The sequence below is a fragment of the Sinohyriopsis cumingii genome, chromosome 18, assembly GCF_028554795.1.
Source record: "Sinohyriopsis cumingii isolate HCF-2022 chromosome 18, ASM2855479v2, whole genome shotgun sequence".
NCBI classification, from domain to species: domain Eukaryota; kingdom Metazoa; phylum Mollusca; class Bivalvia; order Unionida; family Unionidae; genus Sinohyriopsis; species Sinohyriopsis cumingii.
This window is the reverse complement of record NC_142978.1, coordinates 59,915,373-59,927,709: the sequence shown is the minus strand read 5'-3', so window position 1 is coordinate 59,927,709 and position 12,337 is coordinate 59,915,373. Positions and strand designations below refer to the sequence as shown.

The 12,337-nt window shown below is 35.0% G+C and overlaps 1 protein-coding gene across 2 annotated transcripts in view; it reads left to right on the top strand.

Annotated features, from left to right (window-relative positions):
- LOC149776751 (uncharacterized) overlaps nt 1–11,721 on the top strand; it is a 36,089-nt gene extending 24,368 nt beyond the window's left edge. For both annotated transcript variants that reach the window (XM_089941424.1, XM_089941425.1), the window contains one exon: nt 1,918–11,721. In XM_089941424.1, coding sequence (XP_089797550.1) covers nt 1,918–2,975 — 1,058 coding nt within the window. In that variant the 3' untranslated portion in view covers nt 2,976–11,721. The remainder of the gene's footprint in view (nt 1–1,917) is intronic.
- The last annotated feature ends 616 nt before the right edge of the window (nt 11,722–12,337 follow it).

Below are 12,337 nucleotides of genomic sequence, written 5' to 3'. Positions count from 1 at the left end.
AGAAACAAATTTTAAAAAATGTTGAATTTGTGGCCATCCCCCACATGGTACAACAGAGTTGGCTGATATTTGATAATACACTGAAACTAACCTTTTATTGTTATCATTTATTTTGTAAAAATTATTTAGTTCTTCAATAGTAATTTATGTGCAAAAGATACATATCTACTATCCAAAATCCGATTGTTCTTGTGATGTAGCATATATCACTTTTTTCGGGTAAAACCCATGACATGTTGTTGATATGAAAATATATAAAGGAATCATGTTTGGTTGTCCTCAAAGTGTTATTATAATTATGTTATCAAACTGAAAATTGGATGTAACAAAATCACAAACATGAGAGCGATAGAGAAATAACTGATTGTTATAAGGCACCAGCAGTTCATGGATGACCCAGTGTATGGTGCAAAATAACCCAGATTGTATTATATCCAGGTTAACAGTATTTTGCAGATGAAACTCGGTATTCGCTGAGAGTGACAGTATATTTTTTAGCACTGGTTACAAAAATATTTTAAAGATAATTAATGATGTGTATGCCAGTGTATCCTGCAGACATCAATGCCTGTTTCTGTCAATTACGATAATAAAGTGGCAAACAATAGAAGCACGAATGGTGAATAAACACACTTGGTAAAGAGAAATTATCCCATTGTTTCAACTTGGGTTGAATGGTCACAGGAAGTTCAACTGTTGACTGAATATTGGACTATGTGGCACTGAAAATTCACATCTTGATAAAGGTGTTGGGAAACAAAGTGAGCACTGCCATTACATGCTAATGGCTTTGCACTGGCAAATAACTATTGAAATTTTACATGGGAATCTGATATGGCAAGCGAAAAGGTACAACATTGTATGGTTTTCATTATTTTTTTTTATAATTCTTAGCATTTAGTAGACCTTATTACAAAGACCACCTTTAATAAGATCATATTTCCTATGTCTAAATGGTACATTTTTAGTTTATATTGAATCAAAGACAGTGTTTATTGGAAAAAATATTTTACCTTTTTGTCACAGTGACTATAGGAAGACAATTTATTTCTATGCAGTGGCACTAGTTGTGCACCATCTGGTTATCAAATTTTAAGTTTGTGGATGGTTTGCACTTGGTCTAAGGAAGAACCCAATGAATTTCAAGAACAAAATGCCAAAGGTCAGGGTCACTGTAGCTGACAAATTAAAAAAGTTTTCTGCTCAATCATTTCCACCATCTGCAAGTACCAAACCTGGTAGATGGCTTGCACATGGGATAAGAGGGAATTCTCTCAAGATTGGTATCCAAAGGTCAATGTCACTTGTAAAATAAAATAGTTTCCACACAATAATATTATTACTAAGTCACAAGCGGGGACCCAATTTTGTGGATGACTTGTAGTTGGGTTAAGGAAGAAGCTTAGTTTGAGGTCAAAGGTCAATGTCACGCTGACTCTAAGACGATAAATGATTTCTGCACAAAATTTTAAAGTTATTTACATAGGGGACAAATATTGGGAAGGTGTAAGATGGTATTATTCATAGTACTCTTGGTAAGAAAAAATCTTTAGTTTAAAAAAAAACTAAAAAATTGAAAGGGTAAAAGAGAATAATAAGTGGATAATAATAAAACTAAAGCAACAGCTACTCAGGAATGGCATTTTTCCATATTTTTATAAGAAGTTTCATAGTAATCCATTGGCTGTATTAATTTTTCAGGAGAACAGACTAGCATAGAGTGGCATTTAAACACAGGTTAGACTAATTGTAAAAATGAGATAAAGATGAAAACATATCACATTAGCAAGATTTCCACTTCATTTGTTGTCCGTAGATAAAAATGCACTTGAGTATATGTATAGTGGTATCCCAATGAAAAGCACAGAAAACTCAATAGTAATTACTAAAAGAATTAAGGTACAATTTTCTCTTTAGATGGGAGACCAATGCCTGTAACTCTTTGCGAGACAGAAACCATTGACTACAGCAGTGATGACTCGAGCCATTCAATTAAGGAAGAGGATATGTCGTTTGAGAATGCTTTTGACAATGATGAAGCATCAGCTGCTATGACATTATTGCATCTTTATCGACAACAAGACGAGCCACAAGAGGAACCTCTAGATCTTAGTAACAAGACATTGCTCAGGAAAGTTCAGAGGCCCAAGGAATTCTCTGAGCTGGAAAGTTACAATTCAGCTGAAAGATTTCCAAACAAAACCATCAGGATTCCCTCAGATAGTGAGAAAAGCTTGAGAGCTGTTCAGACTGCCACTAGTACTGGAAGTACTTTTGAAGCACACAAACTGAGACTTTTCTATGAAGCAAGGTCCAGAACTAATCCTTATCCAGTTACCATACCATCTAAAGTGAATATCCCTGGCATTGGATTGGTGCCAGGAATATTTATACCAGGGTTTCCTGCAAGAATTTGTAAAACAGATCATTGTCTTGAGATAAGTCTGACAGGTCCATCTGAAGGAAAAGAGCCAGATCAACTATTTCCTTGCTCGGCTGCAAGCAAGCAGCCTACTGCATTAGGTCATGAAGGTTACCAGCATCTTGCAATTTCAGCTACTGCTAGTTCACATGCATTCACACCACCAACTTCATCTGATTGCTACCGGACAGTCACACCATCAACTCAATATATCTCCCAACTGGCAACAGATAATAAGACTTTCAGACCGTTTGCTGAGTCATCAATACCATTAACACCTGATTGTCACCAGCCAGAGAGAACTGACATAGATGTTCAAATTTCCAGATGCACAGAGCCATTATGTGCAGTGAGCAGTGAACAACATTCCTCAATTTTTCATAGTGAGGAGGAAAGTCAGTTACCAGTAACCCTGGATACAGGAAACTCCATCTGTCTCCCAAATATTCCTTGCCTACATGACAATGTCAATGAGTGGGTTCAGACTAAACATGAGGCAGTAAAGAAACGTCTAAATAAGAAGATAAGAGGCAAAACAGAAGCTCCTGACTGATATGATCCTTGACTACTGCCATATTTGCAAAATATGACTGGTCTTCTTTTAGTGTGTTGCATTTTGGTTTCATCAACACATAAATTCTTAAGCTTGTTAGTATCCATGCTTTCATTCATCCTTCAGTCCAACTTTTTCTCTAACTTTACAGCTGTTTGAGATATCTACATCATGACTAGAAGGTGTAAGCCATTTCATCTGTATGTTTGCCTGTTATGCAAGAAAGAAAATGGTATTTTATTCTTATAGAACTTCATCTTTTTCAAACATTTGAAACTTGAAGAATTTTTGTTTGGAGTGACAGAAGTTTGAGTGGAAAGGTTATGGTCAAATCATAACAAGTCTTAATTTCAGGGGGAATGCCTGAATGATAAAATTGCAGCTCTTATTGAATAAGGTTCGGATATACATGTAAGGAGTCATCTGTTACTGATTGCTTCAAGTGTAGCATACTTTGGGAACTTTTTGTAACTGTCAGTCTCCAATGTAACAAAGTGCATGAAATTTCTTTTGTTACTGCTTCCAGTATAATGTATTGCAGGAAATTTTTGCAGGGGAGAATGTTTAGCAGTTTACCAGTATCAGTGAAATTGTAAAATCAGTTCCATCAGAGTATACCTCCTTATGTGCTACAACTATTGATACCTACAGTCACTAAAAGTACGAAGTAAAAAAAATGAAAGTACCTTACTTTTTAACAAAAATGCTAACTTTTTTATCTGCTGAATATACCGGCAATATGGTATACAAGTCCACATTGGTAAGAATATTTTCTCTGAGAAGTTGCTGAGAAATGTCATTTTAATTATTATCAGGGATAGGAAATATCTTGCCTGGAATCACAGGACAAGTGAAACATTTTGTTTGACAAGTAAACTTTATGTCACTTGCCCAGTACTTAAAATAGAATGTAAAGAAAGAATCCAGTTTTTTCCCCTATTTGTTAAAATGTTGATCTTGGGCAAGTAGACCATCCCTGTATACAGTGTTGGTGTGTACCAGCTGCATAGGACCAAGGTTTTGCTCATGTAGGCTAAAGGCCAAATGAGTATACATCGTAAGGTCCTGCATACTGCATGCAGTGTGCTTCATCTGTTATATGTAACTTCTTCTTTCAAATCACTGAAATGGCTTTAGCCAGATTTGTGATGGGGCATCCTTGTTAAAGTCACTTAAAAATTGTGCAGATGATAGTGATCTGCCATCCAATATTGGTGGCATTAATAAAAATATAAAAACGATTTCTTCTTAAAAATCACTGATTAAAATCCTGATCTGCTGTTCACTGTTGATGCCATTTAGTAAAACTATAAAAATCTGTACACAGTTTCTTCTAAAAACAAACAAATAAAAGGAATTTAGACCACAATTAATACATCATCCTGTCACAGTGAATTTCCTATGCCTGACAGGAGAGATTCGAACAAGGAGTGAACGTCTAATTAAAAAACCTGCAAGATAGTGAGAATTTGTTATGTCAACTCGATAATTTTTCTCAGTTATAAAAATTGTCGTGTTTTGCTAAATAACACAAAACATGGTTTGGTCTAACTGCTTTAGTGGCTAGGTTCACCTGACTCCAAACGGAGAATACACATGCACACTAGTTTCTCATGCTAATGTTATCATAAGGCATATAGGGTCACAACTGAGTGAGAGCCTGGAACTGACCTTAGATTACCTGTAACTGTCAGACCATTTGTAGCAACAGAATGTTAATACCATATATTAGCACAACACCCCCTAAAAATGAGTTTTGTGCTTTTTTTTTAAAATTCACATATTCATTTCTCATTTTCTTTTTAATAAATTTGTAAACATATTACTAGAGAAAGTTCTATTTTGCACACAAATATATATATTTCAAGAGTTTCTTAAGAGTTGTAAATGTTCTACTAATTGTAGTTAAAATTAAGTTCTAGCCCTATGACACTCACAGTCATCCTTACACTCATGAAAACAAATGCATGGTGATATATTGGCATTGTTGCTTAAATCTATAGTCCTAATATTTTGTTCTTCAATCCAGTTGTTATCACTGCATATTAACTATGTGATATAACAGATATACAGTATTGTTATGCCCTTAAACACTTCCAGTTCCTAATATTCACAAGACACAATTTTTGTAATTGAGGAAAATTATCGAGTTCACATAACAAAATCTCTGTCTCTTGCAGGCTTTTTTACTTTTCGTCCACTCCTTATTTGAATCTCTCCTGTGGCTCATTGATGACTAATGGTGTCTTGTCATTCAGTTCAGTGATCTCCTTGTTAGTATCTTCATATGTATCATACATCTCTGGTAATGTCTCTTTTGTTTGTAATGGATGTCTTCGGTTTCTCCTGTATATAGTACCATCCTCGGTTTTCACATCATACGACCTTGGAGTGCTGCTTTTTCTGACGACTGCAGCTGGTCCCCAAAGATCTTGTCTTCTGATTCTTACTTTGTCTCCAGAAGTCAGGTTTGGAAGCTCTTTACCTGTTCTTTACCATTTCTTTTCAGCCATTTTCCTCTTTAGATTCCTTTATTTTATAATTTGCGGATGTATGTTGGTAGTAGGTGAAGTCGATTGAAGTCTTTGACTCATCAGTATTTGTGCTGGAGATCATATATCATAAATTGGTGTATTTCGATACTCCAATATCGATAAATATGGATCTTTTCCATATCTCTTTGCCTCATTGAGAATTCTTTTGACAGTTTGAATGGTTCTTCCTGCTAAACTATTAGACTGGATATTTGGGACTTGACGTAGTGTGTTTGAATCCCCAGGTTTTTGCAAACTGACCTTATTCTTTTGAGGAGAACTGTGGTCCATTATCACTCCTTACTTCTTGTGGCATTCCATGTCTTGCAAAAACTGCCTTTGTGTGTGTGTGATTACTGTGTTTGCTCGTGTATTTTCTAACTTGGCAACTTCAAAATATCTGGAGTAATAGTCTACTATCAAGACATAGTTGTAATTATTCTGCATAAGTAAATCTGTTCCATCTATTTCCCATGGTGCAGTAGGTTGTATAGACAACAATGATTTTATTTTTTATTTGACTTTCTCTATTTCTGGCAAGTAGAACAATGCGATACTGTGTCTGCAATTTGTGCATTCATGCCAGGCTAATACATAATGTCTCTTGCCTGTTACTTTGTCTTCTCAATGCCCATGTGACTTTTGTGCAACTCATTTAGCATTTCTTTTTGAAGAGCATCTGGTATTACAATCTTCTCTCCTTTTAGAACTAATCCGTCCATTTCTGGAAGTTCATCTTCACAGTTCCAGAAATTTCTGACTAAAAATTTGTATGAGATGTTTATCATTCAGCCATCCCTTTTGAATCATTTCTCGTAATTTGGTCATTTTATTATCACGTTTAGTTCCATTCCTTATTGCTTCTAACAGTGTATCTGTAATCTGTATATTTTACATGATCATGTCATATAGCACTCAATTTCACTATCCATATTCATCTCATATGTGTTCGTCTGTTTGTATGCTTTCGGCAATGTATATGCTACAAATAACTCTTTTCCTGGACAACACGTTAAGTAAAAACTGTACTTCTGCAGTCTTAAAAGCATTCTCTGAAGTCTAGGCGGTGTGGCAGATATAGGTTTCTTGAGGATTGATTCAGAGGCTTATGATCTGATTCAACTTGTACTTGATGACCTTAAGTATATTGATTAAATCTTTCAATACCAAATAACACAGCTGGCAGTTCTTTTTCGATCTGTGTATACCTTGTTTCTGCATCTGTCAAAGACCTTGATGCAAATGCTATGGGTTTGCCTGACTGCATTAAAACTGCTCCAAGTCTTGATTTGGATGCATTACAACTAACAATTACAGGCTTCTTAACATCAAAGTATTTCAACACAGGTTCTTTGCTTAGAATCTGTTTGATCTCTTCAAATGCAATTTTCTGTGCAGTTTCCCAAACAAACTCAGTTTCACTTTTCAAAAGTGCTCTGTCACTGTAGACATATTTGGGATAAATTTCGCTAGGTAGTTGACTGTACAAAGCAATCTTTCAATTCCTTTCTTGTCCATCGGAGCAGGCATTTCTTTGATTGCTATTACTTTTCTCTGGGTCAGGTTTAATACCTGATGATGTCAGCATGTGTCCCATGTAGCACACTTCTGTTAGTCCAAATTGGCATTTTTCCAAATTCAGTGTCAGATTTGTTTCCTTGCATCTCTTTAAAACATTTTTAAGCTTTCTGTCATGATCTTCCTTTGAAGTTCCCCAAACAATTATGTCATCCATTACAGTCTCCACCCCAGGCAGGTCATCAAACACTGTGCCATACGTTTCTGAAACACTTCTTGAGCAGATTTAATAACACAAGGCATTCACAGGTAGCAATATCTACCAAACGGGGTGTTAAATGTTGTCAATAACGCTTTCCTCATCCAGGCATATTTGCCAGTAACCATGATTGGCATCTAGTTTGGAGAAAACCTTAGCTGCAGCCATGCTTGTTGTTTTATCTTCAATTATAGGAATTTATAATGTTCTCGCTTGATAGCTTGATTCAAGTTTCTTGGATCTAAACAAATTCGTAGTTTTCCCGACTTGGGTTTTTCAACAACTATTAGTGAATCGACCCATTCTTCTGGTTCATCTACTTTACGTATTACATTTTTCCGTTCCTTCTCTTCCAAAGTTGATTGAAGTGGTTCTCGTAAAGCTGTAGGAACCTTCCTTGGTGGATTGATGACAGGTTTCACACTTTTGTCAATTGCGATATGATATTTCTGTTTCAGGCATCATAGACCTTTGAACACACTGGGAAATTCTTTCACGATATTGTCCTTATTCCTGTGAACATTGCAAACTACTTGTATTAAGTGCAAATCCTGAGACGCTTTGAACCCAAGAATAGGTGGGGTTTTTTTTTGTGATATAAAAATCAAGTTCTTGATTCATGCAGTTTTATTTGCATTTGCCTATGACAATTAGTTTGTCACCCGAGTATCTTGTGAGACAGGTCTTGGTTGGTTTTACTTCAAAGTTGTCAATGTTCATTGTTTCAAAAATGTGATTTGGAATGATGTTTACTTGCGAGCCAGTATCAATTTTAAATTTGACATCAGTACCTTGAAGAGTCAGAGTGATGTAGCATTTTTTGTCACTGATTTCAGTGTTTGCCTTTGTCACTGTTCCTACAAAAGATGTTTCTTCCTCTTCACTTGAGTATTCTTGCATACCATGCTCCGGTTTTGTCTCACAGCATTTCAGAAAATGCTGCTGTTTTCAACACCTGTAGCAAGTTTTTCCATAGGCTGGACACCTACCTTTTGCATGTAAATTTGCCACATTTACCGCAGTTGAATAATCTGGAGTCTGATTTCATATATAACATTTCCGCTTTCTTTGGTTGTTCCATTTTCTTTTCTTTTTTCTTCGTTTTCACACTATGAACTTCTGATGCAGCTGCTTCATTTTGCATACTCTGAATCTGCTTTTTGGATTCTTCGTCTGCTCTTCAGATAGGCAGTGCTTTTTGTAATGTCAGTTGATCTTCTTGCAAAAGTCTTTCTTTTGCTTTTCCAGAATTAGTCCCAAAGACAGTTCTATCTCTAATCATTTCATCCTGTAGATTTTCAGATTTGCAGTTCTTTGCAATCAATTTAAGTTCAGTTACCTGTTGGTCAAAGGTTTCATTCTTATGTTTGATTCTTGTATTGCATCTATGCCTTTCTACTGTAATGTTCTGCTTTGGGCTGCAAAAGTCCTCAAACATCTTGACAAGTGGAGCAATTTTTTCAGCTTCATTGGCCTCAAATGTAAATATGTTGTAAATGTCTCTACCATCCTGACCAATAATGTATAGGAAAGCACTGAATTTTTCATTGTCTTCTTTATCTGCAAGTACAACATCTAAGTAAAACTGCATAGCATGCTTCCACCTCCTCCAAGTTTATGCTAGATGGTGTGAACTAAAGTCCGTTTCAGGTGGCTGATTGAGTTTTTCCATGATGTCACATTTAACACGTAAACTTGTGCATCCAGATTTCAGTATTGTTATGGAGATATACTTCTTAATGGTATTAATCCAACTTATTCCAAAATTTTCACTTCTGACACCTTATGTTTTGCTAAATAACACAAAATATGGTTTGGTCTAACTACTTTAATGGCTAGGTTCAACTGACTCCAAATGGAGAATACACACGCACACTAGTTTCTCACGCTAATGTTATCATAAGGCATATAGGGTTACAACTGAGTGACAGCCTGGAGCTGACCTTAGGTAACCTGTAACTGTCAGACCATTTTTAGCAACAGAATGTTAATAACATATATTACCACAGTTGAAGGCTAAATTTTTTATCTCATTACAAATTTTAAAAAGTTGACTTCAAAATTTCCCATTTATTGGCGCTAGGTTGGAAGTTCAGTTAAGTAAAGTTACAGAATTTTGTTCACTTCTTTCATTTCTAAGCATAAAATGAGATAATGCAAACGAAAACTCGTTAATGCCGTTATTTTTATTGGCAAGTAGAAAACTTTTGCAGCTTTTGATTGTAAGCATTACTCAATAACTCCTTTACAAAAATTCCTCCTCCTTTAAAACATTATTTAACAGCTGCTCTGTGCTATTTTAAATGTGTTCTGCTGAGCTTACTGCTACACATTCAGTCTCGCTTTTCGTTTATAGCAACAATTCCCATATTACTTTATGTGCTTCCTTTTACCAATCACTTAAGCTCACCTCTGTTTCCATGGGTTTGAATCTTAGGCTTGGAAAATCTGGGTAATGCAAGAAAGCTTGACAGTAGCTTCCTGTGGGTCAGTGGTTCTTCCTGGGGCTTTTATGTATTCTTCTTTCACCATATACACTAGCTGCCATGCTTAGCCAATTATGGACTGAAAAATGTTGCTAAACTCACAAACAACAAACATTGTAGATGTGTAAATTTAATAAATTCGAATAACTCTGGATCCCCCCCCCACATTAGGGCAGGATAATCATTCATGTAGGAATCTGGCTGTCATGTAATTCCATATAGTCATTCTTAATGTAAACTTTTTAATGTTTATCTGGGTCTTCTGTATGCATGCATAACACATATAGTGGTACTTGTGCCAAAACAGTCCAGAAGTTTCTGGCCCCTTTGTTACACGGTTGTATATATTTTCAGCAATATTGGTGGAAACTAGTGATGTTGACTTGGCTCAGTGACTCAGGTGTCAAGATATCATGCTCCAGCATTTCTATGCTCAAAAGTGAGGTTCTGGATAGTTTTTGGCAGAAAGTGTGTGCTCAAAAGTGAGGTTCTGGAGAGTTGGCAGAAATTCTATGCTCAAAAGTGAGGTTCAGGATGGTTCTTTGGCAGAAAGTGTATGCTCAAAAGTGAAGTTTTGGTTGGTTCTTTGGCAGAAATTGTATGCTCAAAAGCGAGGTTCTAGAGGATTCTTTGGCAGCATTTTTATGCTCAAAAATGAGGTTCCAGAGAGTTTTTGGGCAGACTGGAAGAAATACTGTGTAAAAAGTCCTTATGTTATGCCCTATTGCAGTGCATTATGGGGACATCATATGCATTATATAAATGTTATGGTATTGTGTATCTTTATGTTCCTTATATGAACAATGTGGTATAATAACTTTGTTATATGAGCAGCATGAATCACAACTTCATGTTCATTAAATATTGATGTGGTATTACAATTTCGTGTTTGTTAACAAATAATGTATCATAAAGTTATATTTATTATTGAATGAGGTGGTATCATAACTTGTACTTGTTAATGAATGATGTATCATAACTTATATTGGTTACTGAATGATGTATTGTAATTTGTATTGGTTAATGAATAATATGTCATAACTTGTGTTAATTAATAATCTTCTATCATTAACTTTGTTGGTTCATGAATGATGTTTTATCATTACGTTAACGAATGATGTTCTGTCTACTTATGTTGGTTAATGAATGCGATATCATAACTAGTGTTGGTTAATTAATGATGTTCGGTCATTACTTGTGTTGGTTAATTAATGATGTATAATAATTTGTGTCCATAAAATCAATAATGTCATATCATGATTTCATGTCTTTTATTCGATGATGTATTTTTATATAGTCATATGTTTTGTGGACAGTACAACTTTAGAAATTCATTTTAAGTTTTGTTGACAAGTCAATTTCAGAAATTGATACATATTTTGTGAACAATGTAGTTTTAGAAATTCAGATTTCAAAAGTGAATAGCATGGCTTAATAATTTAAAGTCCGTGGTTTCAGGATTTCATATCTGTTAAGTGAAAGAACAGTTCATATCTGTGAAAAGAATATTACAGTAGAACCTAACTTTAAAGACCACATGTTCTGCCCCCCAAAATCTTGTTTTCAAATCAGGTGGTCTCTCACGACAGGTCATAACACTATACAAGCAGTAAATCCTTGCATGGAGAATATGGTGTTTTAAGACAGATGGTCTGTCATAGCAGTGGTCTCTCATGATAGGTTTTACTATATAATATACATGTAGAATGATAATGTGCATGTGTAAACTGGTATATCACAAGAGTGGATACAATGAGCAAGCACAAGTTGAAAATTTCATTTAGAATTCAGTTTATCTTTCAAGTATTTAGTGTATATGTGAACCAGAAAAAATTTGTCTAATCTAAATTGTATTATCTAGCTAGGCGGTGTCAGAATTGTACATGTTAGAGCAGGTCCATATTCATTTACATACTGATCCACTTTGTAAATAAATGTAATTTTCATTACTAGTATTTGCCTCATCATTGACCCAAAACCCATACTGTCTATCCTTGAGACAAGTAGGTCAGCATGGCCCATGTTTTATGCCAGATTTGAATTCGTATTTGCATTTGATGTTCATTTTTAAGGAACTATTCAATCATGCTATAATTGTGAAAATTGATCTTGGTGTACATTTGCGTTGCTATGACACATTTCCAAGAAAAGAGTTCATTGTCCAAGATTGTTTCAACATTCAGCAGTTACAAAGGAATATTTAAAATTATTTTCTCTTGATTCCTAAAAGTTCTTCTCATCTTCCATTACAGGTTTTTGACACAGGATCTGTTTATAAATTCACAAGTGCAAACATACATGGATTATGCTTCCTGTTATCAAGTATATACGCTTTTTATCAAATGGATATTTTTCAGATTTAATTACTGAATACATAACAAACAAAAGACACATCTTTGTTTGATACACTGATGTAAAAGACTTCAATCTGTAGTCATGATAACGGTAATTATTAAAAACATTTAACCTCAGTTGTAGATAGTTCCAGCTCCTACATTTCTCATAGACATTCACTTGTGCTTGTTCATATTTTTAGTTGTTGTTGTTGTAGTGTTTAACGCCATT